The 23615-nt window shown below is 39.6% G+C and overlaps 1 protein-coding gene across 4 annotated transcripts in view; it reads right to left on the bottom strand.

The window, feature by feature from the left end:
- The window catches only part of FAM149B1 (family with sequence similarity 149 member B1), an 83525-nt gene that overhangs the window by 55330 nt on the left and 4580 nt on the right, over positions 1-23615 (bottom strand). For 3 of the 4 annotated variants that reach the window (XM_023204966.2, XM_023204964.1, XM_023204965.1), the window contains exons 2-5: positions 20601-20705; positions 17291-17420; positions 2022-2164; positions 1123-1239 (exon numbers count right to left, since the gene is read on the bottom strand). In XM_023204966.2, the coding sequence (XP_023060734.1) occupies positions 1123-1239; positions 2022-2164; positions 17291-17420; positions 20601-20705 (495 nt within the window). Of the gene's footprint in view, positions 1-1122; positions 1240-2021; positions 2165-11668; positions 12417-17290; positions 17421-20600; positions 20706-23615 lie in introns of those variants that run through there. The other variant, XM_023204968.1, reaches the window with a different exon arrangement.

Below are 23615 nucleotides of genomic sequence, written 5' to 3'. Positions count from 1 at the left end.
GCCCAGGCTGGAGTGCAGTGGCCAGATCTCAGCTCACTGCAAGCTCCGCCTCCCGGGTTTACGCCATTCTCCTGCCTCAGCCTCCCGAGTAGCTGGGACTACAGGCGCCCGCCACTTCGCCCGGCTAGGTTTTTGTATTTTTTAGTAGAGACGGGGTTTCACCATGTTAGCCAGGATGGTCTCGATCTCCTGACCTCGTGATTCTCCCGTCTCAGCCTCCCAAAGTGCTGGGATTACAGGCTTGAGCCACCGCGCCCGGCCGAAGTTTAACTTCTTTAAAGATATTAAATTGTAATTAATACTACAGGTTATTAAAAAATCACTTTTTCAACATTTTTTCAAAAAAGTTTTAAAAAGTCTTTTTCTTAGACTTTGACATTTTTAAAAAACTATTCTATTTACACATTTATGCCAAGAAGGAAGTGTCCATATTTATAGATTTATGTAAAAATATATAGATATAGAGACCTGAATAACAAGAATATCCTTAAGCACTATTATATGGTTTGAATATTTGTCCCCTCCAAAATTCATGTTGAAATTTAGTCCCTAATTTGGCAGTGTTGAGAGGTGGAGCCTTTAAGGGGTAATTGGATCTTGGGGGTTCTGTCCTCGTGAATGGTTTAATCCATGTATGGATTATTGGATTATCGTGGAAGGGGAACTGGTAGCTTTATAAAAAAAAAGAGAGAGAAACCTGAGTTGGCATATTAGCATGAACAGCCCCCTTGCCATGTGAGTCCCTGCACTGCCTTGGGACCCTGCAGAGAGTCCCACCAGCAAGAAGGTCCTCCCAGATCCTGCCCCTTGACCTTGGACTTCTCAGCCTTCAGAACTGTAAGAAATAACTTCCTTTTACTTATAAATTGCCCAGTTTCAGGTATTCTGTTATAAGCAACAGAAAACAGACTAATACACTCCAAGAAAGGTATAACTTTCTGAACAAAATTACATAATAAAATTTTAATATACACAAAGACTATGGACCATCTTATAGAATTTGCTATGCTTTACTAAATACCAATAAGCAGGAAGAAGTATTTTAATCCCTTAATACAACTGGTAGGATATAATACTTGCATATTAGGGCACATTGAAATAGTTACATAATGGAATACTCACATAGTAGAATCTCTTTCTTGAGACAAGGTTGTTTCACATGAAGCGGAAACAGCAGAAGGGGATCTAGGATACAGTCTATAACCTTCACTTGGAGTGATTATCTGCCTACCTAGAATCCTTCAAAATGAAGAAACACACACACAACTAAGCACTTTCACTGGCATACATACAAAATCTAGATATATTTTGAACACATTTGATGGCTCTACATAAAACGTCCAGTATACAGTCTGATACTGATTAAGAATGAGAAAATGTGAATCCAGAGCCTTACTACAGGTATATCTCTTCCATAGAATGGAGATGGAAAAGATAAACCTACAGCCCGGTGTTAAAAAAAAAAAAAAAAAAAATCCAAGAAATCTAAGCAAACATCTGTAATCTGCCCTTCATGCTCTATAATAGTCCTCATTAAATCAGCCAAAATGGGATGAAGGCCCAGTCAAATTTGTGAAAACTATGAATTACATTCTTAAGAACATGAAGTTTTATAAATTTTGAGTATGTGCAATAAGTGGTACTATTGCAGTTTCTGAAGGAAGCTCTTGAACAGCTTATGTCTGGTTTCAAGTATACGTAAGAATTTAATTGTATACAACAGTTTCTGACCATCCTGTTCAAAAGAAGGGCTTTTTGGTACCCAGATACTAGACCTCAGCTGCTGTTGTAGAAATAGTTTTACTTCATTAGGATCACATATTGTTAGTTATGGAAACTCTAAGAAACTTCTACCAACTTAAGTTTTCTCTTAGCTGAGGCTTTATACCACATGGCCTTATTTACATTCATTAAAGTCATGCTCAGAAAGATTTTAGAATACAAGCTTTTTTTAAAAAAAAATCTACTTTTTAAATTTTAGTATTATCCATGAATACAAGTCCACTGGAGGGCTTCAGTACCTGAGGTGAGGAAAGCTGGCTGTCCACTGCTGGCACTCTTCTTGTAGACTCTTGGTATGCACACTCAACTTCTGCTCATACAAGAGTTCATCAATGGCCGTGAACATTGCCTGGACTTTTTCAGTGGCATTTTGATCGAGTTCCTAAAAGAAAATATTCCCCCCAAATATTTAGGTGAGCTTCACTCTCTGTTAAAAATTGTAAAGACTGAAAGCATTTAAATGTTTTGTTTAAATGTTAAACAAAATTAAATTAAACAAAACATTGTTTTGTTTAAATGTTTAGTCTACTTGAAATACTGCTGTGTTTCTATGAAAGAAAAATTAAATTAGTGAGTTTTCAGATCTTGGAATTTTCAGATATCTTCTCCATTCATATTTAAAGAAAATTTAGATAAATGTCTGTTTTTTAGGCTGGTCCAAGTACAGTGGTGTTTACAGCTAATTGATCACAACCACTTACGGATTTCTTTGTTTCCTCTCCATCCCTACTGCTTCACTTGACTAGCCTTAAAAAAAAAAAGACCAGGCATGGTAGCTCAGGCCTGTAATCCCAGCACTCTGGGAGACCGAGATGGGTGGATTACTTGAGGCCAGGAGTTCAAGACGAGCTTGGCCAACATAGTGAAACCCCGTCTCTACTAAAAACACAAAAATTAGCCGGGCGTGGTGGTACACACCGGTAATCCCAGCTACTCGGGAGGCTAAGGCACAAGAATCACTTGACCTGGGAGGTACAGGCTGTAGCAAGCCTAGATTGTGCCACTGCACTCTAGCCTGGGTGACAGAGTGAGACTGTGTCTCAAAAAAAAAAAAAAATCTCTATATATTTTTATTTATTTATTTATTTTTGAGATGGAATCTTGCTCTGTTGCTCAGGCTGGAGTGCAGTGGAGTGATCTCTGCTCACTGCAAGCTCTGCTTCCCAGGTTCACGCCATTCTCCTGCCTCAGCCTCCTGAGTTGCTGGGACTACAGGCACCCGCCACCATACCCGGCTAAAGTTTTTTTTTTTTTTTTTCATTTTTAGTAGAGACAGGATTTCACCATGTTAGCCAGATGGTCTCGATCTCCTGACCTCATGATCCGCCCGCCTCAGCCTCCCAAAGTGCTAGGATTATAGGCATGAGCCACCGCACCTGGCCTGGTTCTACCATTTTTAAGAAAAGGTAGACAGAAAATCCTGTGCATATTACTTTGTATACTGCAATTGACACTTGGCAATTGACATGTTATGTCCTTGCCCTCTGTAGTCCACCCTTTAAGAATAGTCAGGCCCTGGATTAAGAAAATGTGGCACATATACACCATGGAATATTATGCAGTCATAAAAAAGGATGAGTTCATGTCCTTTGTAGGGACATGGATGCAGCTGGAAACCATCATTCTCAGCAAACTATCGCCAAGAACAGAAAACCAAATACCGCATGTTCTCACTCATAGGTGGGAATTGAACAATGAGATCACTTGGACACAGGAAGGGGAACATCACACACCGGGTCCTGTTTTGGGTGGGGGGAAGGGATAGCATTAGGAGATGTACCTAATGTAAATGACGAGTTAATGAGTGCAGCACACCAACATGGCACATGTATACATAAGTAACAAACCTGCACGTTGTGCATATGTACCCTAGAACTTAAAGTATAATTTAAAAAAAAAAAGAAGAAGAAGAAAAGAACAGTCAGGCCAGGCACAGTGGTTCACACCTGTAATCCCAGCACTTTGGGAGGCCAAGGTGGGTGGATCTCCTGAGGTCAGGAGTTCCAGACCAGCCTGGCCTACATGGTGAAATCCTGTCTCTACTAAAATACAAAAATTACAAAAATACAAAAAATACAAATAATTAGCTGGGCATGATGGCAGGCGCCTGTAATCCTGGCTACTCGGGAGGCTGAGGCAGGAGAATCACCTGAACCTGGGAGGTGGAGGTTGCACTGAGCCCAGATTGCACCATGGCACTCCAGCCTGGGCAACAAGAACAAAATTCCGTCACACAAAAAAAGCCGGGGGTGGGGGATGGCTCACGCCTGTAATCCCAGCAATTTGGGAGGCCGCGGCGGGCAGATCCTGAGGTCGGGAGTGCGAGACCAGCCTGACCAACATGGAGAAACCCTGCCTCTACTAAAAATACAAAATTAGCTGGGCATGATGGCGTATGCCAGTAATCCCAGCTACTTGGGAGGCTGGGGCAGGAGAATCTCTTGAACCCGGGAGATGGAGGTTGCGGTGAGCCAAGATCGTGTCACTGCACTCCAGCCTGGGCAACAAGAGCGAAACTCCGTCTCAAAACAAACAAACAAACAAAAAAACCCAGAATAGTCAGAGGGCTGGGCATGGAGGTTCACAGCTGTAATCTCAGCAACTCAGGAGGCTGAGTGGGGACGATCACTTGAGGCCAGAAGTTTGAGACCAGCCTGGGAAACATCACAAGACAGCCATCTCTAACAAAAATAAAAAATTAGCCAGGCATGGTGGTCTGTGCCTATAGTCCCAGCAACTCAGGAGGCTGAGGTGGGAGGATTACTTGAGCCCTGGAGTTCGAGGCTGCAGTGAGCCATGATTGTGCCACTGCATTCCAGCCTGGGTAACCAAGTGAAACCTCATCTCTAAAAAAAAAAAAAAAGGCCAGGCGCGGTGGCTCAAGCCTGTAATCCCAGCACTTTGGGAGGCCCAGACGGGTGGATCACGAGGTCAGGAGATCGAGACCATCCTGGCTAACACAGTGAAACCCCGTCTCTACTAAAAAATACAAAAAACTAGCCGGGCGAGGTGGCGGGCGCGTGTAGTCCCAGCTACTCGGGAGGCTGAGGCAGGAGAATGGCGGAGCTTGCAGTGAGCTGAGGTCCGGCCACTGCACTCCAGCCCAGGCGACAGAGCGAGACTCCGTCTCAAAAAAAAAAAAAAAAAAACAGTGACTATTTCTTTGAATACTGCCTCTTTCTTATTCTCTAAAATTTCTGTCAGAAATATATTGTAGTTTCTTAATCCATCCTCCATGTCTCCTAACTACTCTTCAAATTCTGTCTTTAGTTCCCCAGTTCCAGGTGATTTTCTTAGTTCTAGCATTCAATTCGCTACTATCTGCTTCACTGGGTCCAGCTTACTTTATATATTGAGATATTTCAAATGCTATTCACTTTGAAGATGTTTAACTGGTTCTTCATATTTGCCTGTTAAGTTAATATCTTTACCTGCTCTGTTTAAAAACCTCTAATAATTTAAATAGATGTTATCTTGTCCTTTAACTCTTTGAGGACTTTAAAATTTTAATCAACTTTACTGAAGAATAATTTACATTCAGCAAAACGCACATTTAAGGGTACAGCACAATGAGATTTGACAAAATATTCATCTAGTAACTACCATTCCTTTCCAGATATAAAACATTTCTCCTCACATTCCTTTGCAGCTGAAATTTTCCAAAATGTTGAGTTATTTTTATCACTGTAAGTTAGTTTTGTCTGGTCTAGAACTTCATATAATTGGGATTGTGCAGGATGCACTTTTTTGTGTTTGTCTTCCTTCAGGAGAATCTTTTTGAGGTTCATTCATGTTATTGCATGTATTAATTATTCATTACATTCTATTGCTGAAAAGTATTTTGTTTTAAGACTATGCTGCAATTTGTTTATTCATTCCCCTGTTAAAGGACATTTATGTTATTTTCAGTATTTGTTTATATTGTTTGTTATGAATAAAGCTGATATAAACATTCATGTACAAGTCTTTTTCTAGACATGTTTTCATTTTTCTTGGATAATACCTAGCAGTGAAATTGCTGTCACATAATAAATGTATGTTTAAAGAAATTACTAAACTATTTTATAGGATAGATATACAATTTAGCACTCCTGTCAAAAATGTGCGAGCATTAAACCCGCTCCACATCCTTTCCAGTACTAGGGATTGTTAGTCTTTTTAATTTTAGCAATTTTTGTGAATGTGGAGTGGTCTATCTTCCCAGTTTTCTATTTGCATTTTGTCTATAATTCATCATATGGAGCATCTTTCTACATGCTACTTGGCCATTTATGTATTTTTCTTTCATGGAATGTCTTTTCAAGTCTTTTGCCCATTATTTCAGCTTTTATTTTTCCTTTTTATTTATCTATTTATTTATTATTTACTTTTTAGAGATGGGGATCTCACTTTGTTGCTTAGGCTGGTCTCAAATGCTTGGGCTCAAATGATCTGCTGGTCTCAGTCTCTCAAAGTGTTGGGGTTACAGGCATGAGCCACTGTGCCTAGCCTTTTTTTTTTTTTTTTTTTTTTAATATGCAGTTTTAAGAGCTCTTTATATACTTTGGATACAAGTCAGATATTGGAAATATTCTCTCCCAGTCTGTGATCTGTCCTTTCATTTCTTTCTTTCTTTTTTTTTTCCTCTGAGACGGAGTCTCTCTCTGTCACCCAGGCTGGAGTGCAGTGGTGTGATCTCGGCTCACTGCAATCTCCACCTCCCAGGTTCAAGCCATTCTCTGCCTCAGCCTCCAGAGTAGCTGGGATTATAGGTGCCCGCCACCACGCCTGGCTAATTTTTAGTATTTTTAGTAAAGATGGGGCTTCACCATCTTGGCCAGCCTGGTGTCCTTCCATTTCTTAATGAGGTATGTGAAAGCAAAAAACATGTACATTTTGAAGGAGTTAAATTTATCCATTTTCATAGCTTATGCTTTTGGTGTGTCCTATTTATGAACTTGTTGCCTAATCCAAGGTCTTGATTTGGTTATACATTTTCTTCTAAACAATTTATAGTTTTTGCTCTTATATTTAAGTTTATAATTCATTTTGAGTAAAATTTTTATATGATGTGAATTCATCTTTTTGCACATGGATATCCAATTGTCCCAGCAACATTTGTTAGGAAAAAAAAAAAATCCTTTCTCTATTGAATTGCCTTTGTACCTTTGTCAAAAATCAATGGATCCTAAATGTAAGAGTTTATTTCTGAACTCTCAATTCTGTTCTATTGACTATATGACCATATTTTTGTCAGTACCACATTGATTTTGTTGTTGTTGTTGTTTTGAGACGGAGTCTTGCTCTATTGCCTAGGCTGTAGTGCAGTGGCACAATCCTGGCTCACTGCAACCTCCGCCTCCTGGGTTCAAGTGATTATCCTGCCTCAGCCTCCAGAGTAGCTGGGACTACAGGCCTGCACCACCATGCCCAGCTAATTTTTGTGTTTTTAATAGAGTCAGGGTTTCACCATGTTGGCTAGGCTGGTCTCGAACTCCTGACCTCAGGTGATCCACCCACCTTGGCTTCCCAAAGTGCTGGGATTACAGGCGTGAGCTACCACGCCCTGCCCACACTGTTTTGACTAATGTTTTGATACTACGTTTTGAGATGTGGTAGTATATGTCCTCTAATTTTCTATTTCTGTTTCAATTTTTTTTTTTTTTACTAATCTGGATCCTTTACAATTTCATATACATTTTAGGATTAGCTTATCAATTTCTATAACAATGTCTCCTAGAATTTTGATAGAGAGTGCACTGATATATAGATTAATTTGGGGAGAAATGCCATATTATTATTTTGTCTTCCAGTTCATGAACATGGAAGTCTCTTCATTTATTTAGATTTTCTTTAATTTCTCTCAGCAATGTTTTGAAATTTCCAATGTACAAGTCTTGTGTTGCTTTTATTAAATTAATTGCTAAGAACTTTTTTTATTCTATTGTGATTTTTAAATTTTCATTTTCGGATTGTTCACTGCCAATGTGTAGACACACAAATTTTTAAATTTAGATATAATTCACACACCATGAAATTCACCCTTTTAAATTGTCAAATTCAGGGTTTTTAGTATATTCACAGTTGTGCAACTATCACCAATATCTTAATTCTAGAATATTTTATCACCCTCAAAAGAAACTGTTTCCATTAGCAGTCATTCCCCATTCCACTCTCTGCCCAGTCCCTGGCCACCAATAATCTACTTTCTGTCTCTATGGAATTGCTCTTCTGGGCAATTCATATAAATGGAATCAAACAAGATGTGATGTGTCATGTCTGGCTTCTTTCACTTAGCATGTTTTGAAGGTTCATCCAAGTTGTAACATATATCAGAACTTCTTTCATTTTTCTGGCTGAAAAATACCGCATTGTATGAAAACCATATTTTTGTAAATTGCTCTTGCATACTGTGACCTAACTGAACTAATTTATTAGTTCTACTAGATTTGGGGGGTGGTAATGGAGGGAATGTAAATTTTCTGGATTTTTTTTTATATCATGACATCTGTGAATAAAGACATTTTTATTTCCTCGTCTTCAATTTGAACGCCTCTTTGTCTTGCACTGGCTAGAACCTCCAATACAATGCTGAATAGAAGTAGCAAGAGTGGACATCCTTACCTTGTTCTAAATCTTAAGGGGAAAGTATCCAGTCTTTTCCTGTTACATATAATAACGTTAGTTCTAAGTTTTTTGTAGATGCCCAGCCTTTCAGGTTGATTAAATTCTCTTTTATTTCTTGTATGTTGAGTTTTTTAAATTATGAATGGGTGTTAGATTTTGTCAAATGTTTTTTTTCTATGTTACTAGTAAGATGATCATGTCATTTTTGTCCTTTATTCTATTAATATAATGTATTAAATTAGTTGTTTTTCTTTTTTTCAACGTCTGTCTACCCAGATGAAGAGTTGTTTTTCTAATGTTGAACCAGTTGTGCATTCCTGGGATAAATCCTATTTACCCACTTGGTCAGGGTAAATAACCCTTTTATGTGATTGGATTTGGTTTGCTAATAAAGTTTTTGTGTCTAATTTCAAGAGGCATCTGGTTTGTAGTTTTCTTGTGATGATGGACTTTGGTATCAAGGTCATACTGGCTTCATAGAATGAATTAGGTAGGAACTGTTCTTTCTTTCCTGAAAGAGTTTGTGAGGGATTGGTATTATTTCTTCTTAAATATTTAAGTGTATATAGAAATAAATTGATTTTTACATATTGACTTTGGACTTTGTGGCCTTGTTAAATTCATATATCAGTTCTAATTTTTTTCTTTTTTTCTTTCTATTCCTTAGAATCTCTTATATAAAGAATTATTTTCTTGTCTTTGTCTGGTTTTGGTATCAGGGTAATACTGGTCTCATAGAATGAATTGGAAAATGTTCCTTGATTTTCAGAGTCTGGGAAATATTGTTATTATTTCTTTAAATATTTGATAGAGTTTACTAGAATTTAAATATTTGATAGAATTTACTAGCCCATCTGTGCCTGGATTTCTTTGTGGGAAGATTTTTTGTTTGTTTGTTTGTTGAGACAGACTCACTCTGTTGCCCAGTGTAGTGCAGTGGTGTGACCATGGCTCACTGCAGCCTTGACCTCCCAGGCTCAAGCGATTCTCCCACCTCAGCCTCGCAAGTAGCCGGGACTAAAGGCACATGCCACCATACCTGGCTAATTTTTTTAGTTTTTGTAGAGATGGGGGTCTCACTATATTGCTCAGGCTGGTCTTGAACTCCTGGGTTCAAGTGATCCTCCCTCCTTGCCTCCCAAAGTGCTGAGATTACAGGCATGAGCCACTGTGATCAGTCAAAAGATTTTTAATTATTAATTTAGTTTATTTAAATAGAAATTACATAGATAGAAATAACCCAATTACATTGGTATGGCTCTATCTAAATTTTTAATTTTAAGTCAATTTGTTAATTTATGTCTTTCCTGGGATTTGTCCATTACATCTAAGTTATCTAATTTGTTAGCATTAAGTTGTTTACTGAATTCTCTTAGTACTTTCTGTAGGGTTGAGTTATGCCCTCTCTTTCATTCCTGATCATGTCAATCTCTCTTCTTTCTTGATCAAACCAACTAAAGATTTGTCAATTTACTGACTTCTTTCTAAAGAAACAACTTTTGACTTTATTTTCTCTATTTTTTGTTTTATTAATTTTTATCTTATCTGTATTATTTCCTTCTTTCTGCTTTGCTTTGGATTTAGTTTGTTCTTCTTTAGTTTGTTAAGGTGGAAACTTATATTATTGAGACCTCCCTGTTTTTCTGTAGGCATTTAAAGCTATTCATTTCCTCCTAGCTGCATCCCATAAATTTTGATATTTTGCTTTTCCCTTTTCATTCAGTTCAAAATATTTTCTAATTTCCCTTATAGATTCCTTTTTCAACCCGTGTTATTTAGAAGAGTGATGCTTAATTGCCAAATATTTGAGGATATCCCAAATGTATGTTGTTGATTTATAATTTAATTCCAAGGTGGTTGGAGAACATACCTTGTATAATCTACATCTTTTTATAGTTAAAAAAAAACTTGTTTTATGTGTGCTTGAAGAGTATCTATACTGCTGTCACTGGGTGGGATGTGAGTTAGGTCAGGTTGGTTGATAGTATTGTTCAGGTATTTAATATCCTTGCTGATTTTTTGTCTAGGTGGTCTACAAGTATTGAGAGTGGGGTATTAAAGTTTCCAGCTATAATTGCTACAGTGTTTCCCCTTTCCATTCAGTCATTTTTTTGCTTCAGGGACTTTAAGACTTGGTTATTAGATGTTACATTTATAACTGCTATATTTTCCTGATGAATTGACCCTTTTATCATTATAAAATGTCCCTCTTTGTTTCTAATAGTATTTTTTCTTTTAAAGTTTATTTTGTCTTAGTTCAAATTCAAGCAGTTTTTGCATCTGCTTTTAATTTCTGGATGCCCTCTTGCTTCTCTGCACTTGCAAGCTGACTCACGGTCAGCTAGGGATGTGTAGATAGCTTGGTCAGTCCTGCATGGATGTGTGGAAAGCTTATCAAGGCCTCCTGTGACCGTCTTATTTCCCAGATATCCTTAATAAATTCCTGGATAGTTTGCCAATCCATTGTTTGTCCCAGCCAGGACTAAAACCTCAAGCTATCTGAGCAACTGTTCTTCCCACCAAGTTTACTACTGTTACTTACATGCTGTTGGGCATGGGGTCTCTCCAGGTTCACTCCAAACCTACTGAGCCTTCTCCAACAGTGAAGCTGCTAGTTTTCACAGCTTGTCCCTCTGTAGTTGAATAGACTCTCACTGTTCTTAACCCAAAGTTCTATTGATTTTCATGAATAATTGCTTCTTTATTTATTATATGCTTTTTGTCAATTTGTGAACCCTTTAAATAGTTGCACCTTACCATTTTATCCAGTTTCATTGTTGCTTTTGGGGAGGAGTATTTGCCAAGCTACTTACTCTGATACTAAAAGTCCCACTTCATAATTTTCTGTTATTACATTGTCTTTCTCAGGTTTTAGCATCAAGACTCTGCTGACCTCATTATAAACTGAATTGAGAAGTATTCCTTATACTTTTTGGAAAAAAGTTTGCATCATTGTTATTTCTTCCACAAATGGATGAGAGAATTCACTTGGGCCTAGAGCTTTCTCTGTGTAAAAATTGTTTCATTTAATTTCTTGAATAATTTTACAATAATCCACAAATGTAATAACCTTATAAAAGTATAATTCCACTTATAGTCATCCATTATTTGAGCTTTATTTACTTTTACAAGTATGAACTCCTTCTTTATACATTTTAGACATATTTCAGACACACACTTTATATATCACACACATATGAAATACAAGCATATATTTTGCTTTAATCAGTCAGTTGTCCTTTAAAGAAATCAGACAAAAAATATAGATTTTTACATTCACCTGTTAATTAATTTCTGGTTCTCTTCTCTTCCTCTGCCCTGAACTCTGGTCTCTGCTCCTCAGCACAGTGGGACCACCATTGCTTTACTTGGACTCTAGTTCACTTTTACACAGTCAGAAAATTGTCCCCAGGCAGGGAGCTAGAGACAACAGGTGGGTATCTGTACAGGAGGAAGGCCTGGTGTGCGATAGGAGCCCAAGAGAGGTAAGAGAGTGCCTAAGCAGTTTTTATGACCTTAAGCAGCATGAGAGGAGTGCTTCAGTTAATCTGGCAGTGTAACAAATTACTGTAAAACTTAACGGCTTAAAACAACAATAATCATGTATTATCTCTCTGGATTTATATGGGTCAGAAATTTATATAGATCACAGCAGGAATGGCTTATCTCTGCTCCACAATATCTAAGGCCTTAGTCAGAAGACTCAAAGGCTGGGAGCTGAAAACATCTTAATGCTCATTTACTAACATGTCTGGCAGCTGATGCTGGCTCTCAACTGGGGCTTTAATTCCTCTCTACATGAGCCTTTTCATGTGGTCTGAACTTCCTTGCAATATGATGGCTGGATTCTGAGGTCCACCATTCAGAAGAGAGAGATGGAAAGAGCCAGCCAGAAGCTGTGTTGCTTTCTAACCTAGAAAGTCATGCAGCAAGGCTGGGTGCAGTGGCTCACCCCTGTAATCCTAACACTTTGGGAGGCTAAGGTGGGTGGATCACTTGAGGTCAGGAGTTTGAGACGAGCCTGGCCAACAAGGCAAAATCCCGTCTCTACTAAAAATACAAGAATTAACCACGCACGGTGGTGCAAAACTGTAATCCCAGCTACTCAAGAGGCTGAGGCAGGAGAATCACTTGAACCTAGGAGGCAGAGGCTGCAGTGAGCCGAGATTGTGCCATTGCACTCCAGCCTGGGCTACAAGAGCTAAACTCCATTAAAAAAAAAAAAAAAAAAGACACAGATTGGGGAAACGGATGAAAAAACAAGACCAATTGATCTGTTGCTTACAAGAAACAGACTTCACCTATAAAGACACACACAGACTGAAAATAAAGGGATGGAAAAAGATATTCTATGCTCATGGAAACCAAAAAAGAGCACAAGTAGTTATACTTGTATCAGACAAAATCGATTTCAAGACAGAAACTATAAGAAGAGATAAAGAAGGTCACTATATAATGATAAAGGGAGATCAATTCAGCAAGAAGATATAACAATTTTAAATATATATGAACCCAACACTGGAGCACCCAGATATATAAAGGAAATATTATGAGAGCTAAAGAGAGAGATAGGTACTAATACAATAAGAGTTGGAGACTTCAACACCCCACTTTCAGCATTGCACAGATTTTCCAGACAAAATCAACAAAGAAACATCATACTTGGCCGGGCGTGGTGGCTCACACCTGTAATCCCAGCACTTTGGGAGGCCAAGGCAGGTGGATCACGAGGTCAGGAGATCAAGACCATCCTGGTGAACACAGTGAAACCCCATCTCTACTAAAAAGTACAAAAAACTTAGCTGGGCGTGGTGGCAGGCACCTGTAGTCCCAGCTTCTTGGGAGGCTGAGGCAGGAGAATGGCATGAACCTGGGAGGCGGCAGAGCTTGCAGTGAGCAGAGGTCGCGCCACTGCACTCCAGCCTGGGTGACAGAGCGAGACTCCATCTCAAAAAAAAAAAAAAAAAAAAAAAGAAGCATCATACTTAATCTGCACTATAGGCCAAAGGGATCTGACATATTTACAGAACATTTCGTCTAACAGCTGCAGAATACACATTCTTTTCCTCAGCACATGGATCATTCTCAAGGATGGACCACATGTTAGGTCACAACACAAATCTTAAGACCGAAAAAACTGAAATAATATCAAATATCTTCTCTGCCCACAATGGAACAAAACTAGAAATTAATAACAAGAGGAATTTTGAAAACTTATAAACACATGGAAATTACACAAGATCCTCCTGAATGACCAGTGGGTCAATGAAGAAATTAAGGCGACTGAAAAATTTTTTGAAACAAAAGAGAAACACAACATATCCAAACCTATAGGAAACGGCAAAAGCAATACTAGGAGGGAAATTTACAGCTGTAAGTGCCTACATCAAAAAAGAGAAAAAACTTCAAATGAAAAATCTAATGATACATCTTAAAGAACTAGAAAAGCAGCTGGGTGTGGTGGCTCACGCCTGTAATCCCAGCACTTTGGGAAGCCAAGACAGGAGGATCATGAGGTCAGGAGATCGAGACCATCCTGGCTAACACAGTAAAACCCCATCTCTTCTAAAAAAAATAAAAAAAATTAGCTGGGCATGGTAGCAGGCGCCTGTAGTCCCACCTACTTGGGAGGCTGAGGCAGGAGAATGAATGAACCCAGGAGGTGGAGCTTGCAGTGAGTCGAAATCGCGCCACTGCACTCTAGCCCGGGTGACAATGCGAGACTCCATCTCAAAAAAAAAAAAAAAAGAACTAGAAAAGCAAGAGCAAACCAAACTCAAAATAAATAATGAAGATCAGGGTGGAAATTAATGAAATTTATGATTACCAGAGGCTGGGAAGGGTAGTGGGGGGTGAGGATTGGGGAGATGGGGTAGTTATTGGGTACAAAAATAATGAATAAATGAATAAGACCTACTATTTAATAGCACAAAGGGTGACTACAGTCAATAATAACTTAATTGTACATTTAAAAATAACTAAAAGAGTGCAATTGGATTGTTTGTAATTCAAAGGATAAATGCCTGAAGTGATGGATTTTGTTTTAAGCCATGAAAAAGAATATCATAACATTCAATTTTTCTAAAGATAAAATCCTGACTAGTGAAGAAATGAAGATCAAAAGTAAGATGGTTACATGTGAATATATTTTAAAAACTTGTTAGTCTATAAATGCCAAAAGGAAAACAAGGATATGGGAAACATCTGTATGACATTTTTAAGTTATAAAGAGATACTAATCATAATATAGAGAGACCTAATGGAAGTATATAGTCAGTACACTAAATCTTCCGGATGAGGCATCCAATTATTAGAATATAGTTTAAATTCTTTGGCCTGCAGGGTCCTAATGATCTAGTCCCACCTACCTCTCTGATCTCATTTGTGCTTTTCTCCCCCTGGTTTTCCATCATCCAACCACCCTGACCTTTTATCAGTTCCAAGAATACACCAAACACTTTCCCTTGGAAACATGAAGCTCTTCTCCCCCTTGGGCTTTTGCATATGCTGCTGGTTACCTGTCTGGAAAACTCTTTTCCTCACTCTTCGCATGGCTAGCTCTTCTGTCTTCAAGTCTCAGGTCTACCTTACCTGAGATCCCTATCTAAAGTGGGTCCCCCTGATAATGTTCTATTTCAGCACCCTGTCATCTTCCTTAGAGCACTTACCACCTTTTGTACTCACTTTTGAAAATCTCCCTCATTAGACCATTGAATGATGTAAGTCTCACTCACCCCATATTCCCAAGGCCAAGTACCGGGAAAACAACCATGCTCAATAAATATTTGTTGAATGAAAAAAAAAAAAAAAACCCGTGAAAACCCAAGCATCAGAAAATAAGGGAAAGATCGAATTATGATATATTAAAACAGGAAAATATTATATAACATTCAGATTGACCAGTGTGAAGGTAGCATATGTCTATATGAAATGACGGTAAATGAAAAAAATAGGCCACAAAATAGTATGTACATGTATCATACAACTATATAAGGAAAGTATATATACATTCAAAATGATTAGAAAATAACTCGGTGTAATCTAAATAGGTTTTAACAATTAGCAGGCTTTTTGTTTAAAAAAAAAAAACAAAGCAGGTTTCTGGCTGGGTGCAGTGGCTCATGCCTATAACCTCAGTACATTGGGAGGCTGAGGTGGGAGAATTGCTTGAGGCTAGGAGTTCCAGATCCCACCTCTTAAAAAAAATAGCAGGGTGTGGTGGCATGCACCTGTGGTCCCAGCTACTCAGGAAGCTGAGGCAGAAGGATGGCTTGAGCCCAGGAGTTTGAGGCTGCAGTGAGCTATGATTGTGCCACTGTACTCCAGCCTGGGTGACAGAGAAAGAAGAAAGAAAGGAAAGAAAGGAAAGAAAGGAAAGAAAGGAAAGAAAGGAAGAAAGGAAGGAAGAAAGAAAGAAAGAAAGAAAGAAAGAAAGAAAGAAAGAAAGAAAGAAAGAAAGAAAGATCCTAACAATAATATTGTATAAAATCAATATTGTGGAAAAGTGATTTTAAAATATTAGGTGAAAAAAATTCAGCATAATATTACATGTACATCATGATTATAACTAAGCCAAAGTAAATACAGATTGAAAAAAGATATAGAAATAAAAATGTTGGCCGGGAGTGGTGGCTCATGCCTGTAATCCCAGCGCTTTGAGAGGCTGAGGCAGGCAGATCACAAGGTCGAGAGATCGAGACCATCCTGGCCAACATGATGAAACCCCGTCTCTACTAAAAAGACAAAAATTAGCTGGGCATGGTGATGCATGCCTATAGTACTAGCTACTCGGGAGAGTGAGGCAGGAGAATGGCTTGAACCCGGGAGGCAGAGGTTGCAGTGAGCCAAGATTGTACCACTGCACTCTAGCCTGGCGACAGAGCGAGACTAGGTTCCAAAAGAAAAACTACAAGAAATAAAAATGTCTATTGCATCTTGCATCAAGGTGATAAAATTATGCATAAAAATTGTGTTTAAAAAATTTTTAGGGTTGTTGGTCTTTTAAAAATAATATTTTATAATGGGAAATAGCCAAAAATAAGTAAAGAAGTAAAAATCACTCATCTCATCACCTAATTAATAACTGAACAATATTTTGAGTAAATATTCTTCATCCTTTTCACTAATATAGGCAAGAAGATACATAAAACAAAATTAGAGTGACACTACACATATGATTTATAACCCGTTTGTTTTCATTACCAATATATCATAAATATTTTCCCAGGCTATAATGGCTTAATAATAAACTTTCAAAAACATTTTAAACAACAAGGTAACATTAGTGGTAAAGACATACATTAGTGGACTGAGCATGGCAAAAGGAATAGACTCAGAGCCCAAATCCATATTAACCTGCAACTGTTTTCTTTTCTTTTTTTTTTTTGAGATGGAGTTTTGCTCTTGTTGCCCAGGCTAGAGTGCAATGGTACGATCTCGGCTCACAGCAACCTCCGCCTCCCGGGTTCAAGCCATTCTCCTGCCTCAGCCTCCGGAGTAGCTGGGATTACAGGCATGCGCCACCACACCCGGCTAATTTTGTATTTTTAGTAGAGACGGGGTTTCTCCATGTTGGTCAGTCTGGTCTCGAACTCCCGACCTCAGGTGATCCGCCCGCCTTGGCCTCCCAAAGTGCTAGGATTACAGCCGTGAGCCGCCGCGCCCCACCAACCTGCAACTGTTTAAGTTGAACACTTAGCATGTCTAAGGTTCAACTACTATATCAATAAAACAAAGCAAATACTGAAAGAAGATGAAGAATGATGCTTCTTTACAGCTATTATGAAGTATGATAAATGTAAAGAAACAATGCAGGAGAGTGAAAGAATGAAATATACTGACAAATCCTAACTCCCAGAATTGTCTCCCAAGCACTCCATCAGACTGATAACATACAACTCACACCATATCCCCAGGAGAAGTCCGAGCTTCCTTCAGTAGATATCCCTGCGCCTGAATAACTTGGAAAAGCAGACAGTGAATTCCCAGTGTCGGCTGATGTAAAAGATGATTCTCTTGTGATGTCAGACTTGCTAAAGGCACAATTTGGGAGGAGGAGAGAAAAAAGAAAATTTTTCATATGTCCTCAAGTTTCTGTAGCATTAACTACTCAGTAACTTACTAGGTGATAAACATGTGTACAAATATATCCACATAGGCAAAAATAAATGAAGAGCTTGAAATTCGAGCATCATGGAAAAGTCCTAATTCCTATAGAATTGATGGCGTCATTCCAAGTAATTCTAGTCATAGTTTACAATGAATACTTCAACATCTCACCTATGACATACTTTTTTTTTTTTTTTTTGAGACAGAATCTCATGCTGTCACCCAGGCTAGAGTGCAGTGGCACGATACTGACTCACTGCAACCTCAGCCTCCTGGATTCAAATGATTCACTTGCCTTAGCCTCCCAAGTAGCTGAGACTACAGGTGTACACCACCACACCCAGTTCATTTTTGCATTTTAGTAGAGAAGGGGTTTCACCATGTTGCCCTGGCTGGTCTTGAACTCCTCAGCTCAGGCAATCTGCCCACCTCGGCCTCCCAAAGTATTTGGATTTACAGGCGTGAGCCACTGTACCCAGCTTGTAACATACTCTTGACAACTAAAGACATTTCAAAAATGCTAATAGTAGTATCTGATCTTATATGGTACTTTTTATTTTTTATTTTTTGAGACGGGGTCTCGCTCTGTCACCCAGGCTGGAATGCAGTGGTGTGAACTCAGCTCACTGCAACCTCTGCCTCCTGGGTTCAAGTGATTCTCCCTCTTTAGCTTCCCAAGTAGCTGGGACTACAGGTGCGTGCCACCATGGCTGGCTAATTTTGTTTGTACTTTTGTTTTTGTTTTTTTTGAGATGGAGTCTCACTCTGTTGCCCAGGCTGGAGTGCAATGGCGTGATCTCGGCTCACTGCAACCTCCTCCTTCTGGGTTCAAGTGATTCTCCTGCCTCAGCCTCCCGGGTAGCTGGGACTACAGGTGTGAGCCACCATGCCCAGCTAATTTTTGTATTTTTAGTAGAGACTGGGTTTTGCCATGTTGGCCAGGCTGGTCTTGAACTCCTGACCTCAAGTGATCTGCCTACCTTGGCCTCCCAAAGTGCTGGGACTACAGGTGTGAGCCACCGTGACCAGCCCTTTTTTTTTTTTTTTTTTTTATATTTTTGGTAGAGACAGAGTTTTGCCATATTGCCCAGGCTGGTCTTGATCTCCTGAGTTCAAGCAAACCGTCCGCCTTGGGCTCCCAAAGTGCTGAAACTACAGGTATGAGCCATTACACCCAGCCTATGATTATACAATATTTTTTTTATCACACATTGCATCTCAGACACTAATTGAAGTTCTGAGAGACTGAAGAACCATCTTCCCTGTTCTACTACTTAAAATAACTACAGCTAACATTTACTGAGCATTTATTACATGCCAAGCATTGTGCCAAGTTTTACATACATTATCTCATTAATATTTGCAACATCCTGTAAGACGGGGTCCCGAACCCTGGGGCCATAGACCAGTGCTGGTCTGTGGCCTGTTAGGAACTGGGCTGCAGAGCAGGAGGTGAGTAGGGGGTGAGTGCATGAAGCTTCATCTGTATTTACAGCAGCTCCCCATGGCTCACATTACCACCTGAGCTCCGCCTTCTGTCAGATCAGTGGTGGCATTAGATTCTCACAGGAGCAAGAACTGCTCATGCAAGGGATCTATGTTGTGCATTCTTATGGGAATCTAATGCCTGATCATCTGTCACTGTCTCCCAACTTCCCCGGATGGAACTGTCTAGTTGCAGGAAAACAAGCTGTAAGGCTCCCACTGATTCTACATTATGGTGAGTTGTATAATTATTTCATCATATATTACAATGTAAACATAATAGAAATAAAGTGTATAATAAATGTAATGCACTTGAATCATCCTGAAACCATCCCTCACCCCACCACATAGTCCATGGAAAAACTATCTTCCACAAAACCGGTCCCTGGTGCCAAAAATGTTGGGGACTGCTGCTATAAGATATACTATTATCAGGTAAGTAATTTGCCCAATGTTACTCAGCTAATAAGTTACAGGACCAGGATTAAAAATCAGATGTTGGACTCCTCCTGAGTCCATGTTCTTTTTTATTTATGTTATGCTATTTTATTGTTTGTTTTTTATAATCTTGCTCTTTCTGATATTTATTTAATTTGTGTTTTTTCTTTCTTTTTTTTTTTTTGAGACGGAGCCTTGCTCTGTAGCCCAGGCTGGAGTGCAGTGGCGTGATTTCGGTTCACTGCAAGCTCTGCCTCCCAGGTTCACGCCATTCTCCTGTCTCAGCCTCCCGAGTAGCTGGGACTACAGGCACCCACCACCATGCCTGGCAAATTTTTTTGTATTTTTAGTAGAGATGGGGTTTCACCATGTTAGCCAGGATGGTCTCGATCTCCTGACCTTGTGATCCACCTGCCTCGGCCTCCCAAACTGCTGGGATTACAGGTGTGAGCCACTGCACCTAGACCAATTTATGTTTTTTCTTGAAACAAGGTCTCACTCTTTCACCTAGGCTGGAGTATAGTAAGTAAACACAGTAAGCTGTGTTTATACCACTAAGTGTAACCCGGGAGGCAGAGCTTGCAGTGAGCCAAGACAGAGGCCTGACCTCGTGATCCGCCCGCCTCGGCCTCCCAAAATGCTGGGGTAACAGGCATGAGCCACCGTGCCCAGCCTAATTTTACGTGTAAACACAGCCTTGACCTTCTGGGCTCAAGCAATCCTCCCACGTCAGCTTCCGTAGTAGCTGGGACCACAAGTGCACATCCCCACACTTGGCTATGTTTTTTTGTTGTTGTTGCTGTTTTTGTAGAGATGGGGTTTGCCATGTTGCCCAAGCTGGTCTTAAACTCCTGGGCTCAAATGATCCTCCCACCTTTTGGCCTCCCATAGTGCTGGGATTATAAGTACTGCGCTCTATGTTCTGTTTTTTGTTTGTTTGTTTATTTTTTCACTCTAATCCCATGGCAGATTATCCATGTTCTTAACTACTTTATAATACTACTTCTCAAAGGTTATGAAAATATGTATGATGTTCTCATTAGCTGTTTCAGAAAGAAAACTAAATGGTACTGAAAACATGACAAAAATTCTTGCTTTGTTTTCATTAGCACAAGGCTTGACACCAATCCTAAGCCAAAAAACAAAACCGTTGCCATGAGCAAATGCAAAAGTATTATTACCTTTGGGAACTTGTGTCTTTCTCATGACTGTCACTGGTGGGGGAAACGTCCTCCAGTTTCTCAGGAGGGGGACGAGGGTTAAGAGCATGTTTTGTTATTCCTTTCCTATGAAACACAAAACAAAGTTATATTTCCTGTATAAAAAAATACATATAATTCAATAATTTAATCTAGAAGTTGGAGTCACCTACTTCCTCTGCTCTGGAACTGCACTGTTTGATATGGTAGCCACCAGTGGTTAAAATGTGGCTAGTCAGAATCGTGTTTTAAGTGTAAAACACATTGGATTTCAAGAAGAGTTTGCAATACCTCATTAATTATATTATCTTTTTTTTTTTTTTTTTTTTTGTGAGACGGAGTCTTGCTCTGTCGCCCAGGCTGGAGTGCAGTGGCCGGATCTCAGCTCACTGCAAGCTCCGCCTCCCGGGTTTACGCCATTCTCCTGCCTCAGCCTCCCGAGTAGCTGGGACTACAGGCGCCCGTCACCTCGCCCGGCTAGTTTTTTGTATTTTTTAGTAGAGATGGGGTTTCACCGTGTTAGCCAGGATGGTCTCGATCTCCTGACCTCGGGATCCGCCCATCTCGGCCTCCCAAAGTGCTGGGATTACAGGCTTGAGCCACCACGCCCGGCCTTTTTTTTTTTTTTTTTGAGACAGTCTGCTCTGTCGCCCAGGCTGGAGTGCAGTGGTGCGATCTCAGCTCACTGCAAGCTCCACCTCCCGGGTTCACGCCATTCTCCTGCCTCAGCCTCCCGAGCAGCTGGGACTACAGGCGCCCACCATCACGCTCGGCTAATTTTTTGTATTTTTAGTAGAGACGGGGTTTCACCGTGTTAGCCAGGATGGTCTCGATCTCCTGACCTCATGATCCGCCCACCTCGACCTCCCAAAGTGCTGGGATTACAGGTATGAGCCACCGCGCCCGGCCTAATTATATTATCTTGATTCCATATTAAAATGCTAATATTTTGGATATATTGGGTTAAACAAAATATATTCTTAAAATTAATGTCACTACAAGTTGAAAATATAGTAGATATCACTACACACCAATTAGAACAGCTAAAATTAAAAATAATGATAACACAAAATGCAGGCATGGATGTGGAGAAACCGGATGTCTCATACATTGCTGGCAGGAATGTCAAATGGTATAGCCATTCTGGAATAGTTTGACAGCTTCTAATAAAACTAAACATATGCATTTACCCAGAGCCCTAGCAGTTGCACTCTTGGGCATTATGCCTAGAGAAATGAAAACTTACATTCATACAAAAATCTGCATACAAATGTTCACAACAGCTTTATTTACAATTGAAAAAAATAACTGGAAACAACTCAAATGTCCTTTAACATTGATATTTCCACATAATGGAATATTATTCAGCAATAAAAAGAAATAAACTATTGATACATGCAACAACTTGGATGGATCTCAAGAGCACCATGCTTTGTAGTGCAAAATGCCAAAGCCAACAGAAAAACCATTAAATACTACAGAATTTACCTTGAACAACACATGTTTAAACTGTGTGAGCCCATTTATATGCAGAATATTTCAATAAATATATTGGAAAATTTTTTGGTGATTTGCAACAATTTGAAGAAACTCAACAGATGAACCATGTAACCTAGAAATATCGAAAAAATTTCAGAAAAAGTTATGTCATGAATGTGTAAAATATGCATAACTACCAGTCTATTTTTGTGTTGACTATGTTATTGGTAAGCCTTCTAGTTAACAGCAGGCTATTAGTAGTTAAGTTCTGGGGGAGTCAAAAGTTAAACGTGGATGTTTTACTGTACAGGGGGTTGATACCCTAACCCCTGCATTGTTTAAGGGCCATTTATATAATGGTATATTGGACAACACTATAGTGGTAGAGAACAGATTAATAGTTGCCATGGATGAAGACAAGAGTGGATATAACTACAAAGGGATAGGGATACCCAATGAAGTTCCTTGGTGGTGATGAAACAGCCATCTTGATTTATAGTCATATTTGCAGTAATCTGTAAATGGGACCAACTTGCATAGAAAGAACTATGTACACACATACCCATGCACAGGAGTGGATGTAAAAACGGGATAAGGTCTGTAGGTCTAGTTAACAGTATTGTACTAATGTCAGTTTCCTGGCTTTGAAATTATACCACAGTTACATAAGATGTCATCATTGGGGGGAAGATGAGTGAAGGGTTCATGGGACTCTTAGTACTATTTTTACAACTTCCTGTGAGTCTATAATTATTTCAAATTAAAAAGGTAAAAAAATTTCACTTTTATTTTATTTTTTGAGATGGGGTCTTGTTGTGTTGTCCAAACTGGAGTACAGTGGTGTGGTCATAGCTCACTGCAGACTTGACCTCCTGGGCTCAAAGGATTCTTCTGTCTCAGCCTCCTGTGTAGCTGAGACTACAGGTGCTCACCACCACACTTGGCCAATTCTTTAATTTTTAATTTTTTTTTTTAGAGATGGGGATCTTGCTATGTTGCTCAGGGTGGTCTCTAACTCCTGGCCTCAAATGAACCTCCTATCTCCGCCTCCCAAAGTTCTGGGATTCAAGACATGAGCCACTGCACTCAGCCAATTTCACCTTTCTTTTTTTTTGAGACGGAGTCTGGCTCTGTTGCCCAGGCTGGAGTGCGGTGGCCAGATCTCAGCTCACTGCAAGCTCCGCCTGCCAGGTTTAAGCCATTCTCCTGTCTCCGCCTCCCAAGTAGCTGGGACTACAGGAGTCCGCCTCGTCGCCCGGCTAGTTTTTTGTACTCTTTAGTAGAGACGGGGTTTCACCGTATTAGCCAGGATGGTCTCGATCTCCTGACCTTGTGATCTGCCCGTCTCGGCCTCCCAAAGTGCTGGGATCACAGGCTTGAGCCACCGCGCCCGGCCCACCTTTCTTTTTCAATGTGACCACCTGAAAATTTTAAATTACATATGTGGCTTATATCATATTCGTATTGAATATTGCTGCTCTAGAGACTCCAATGTGTGCACTGGATTAAGCTATGGGG

Source organism: Piliocolobus tephrosceles, chromosome 9, assembly GCF_002776525.5.
Source record: "Piliocolobus tephrosceles isolate RC106 chromosome 9, ASM277652v3, whole genome shotgun sequence".
NCBI classification, from domain to species: Eukaryota; Metazoa; Chordata; class Mammalia; order Primates; family Cercopithecidae; genus Piliocolobus; species Piliocolobus tephrosceles.
Note: the sequence above shows the minus strand (reverse complement) of the source record. Positions and strands in the feature narration are given on the sequence as shown.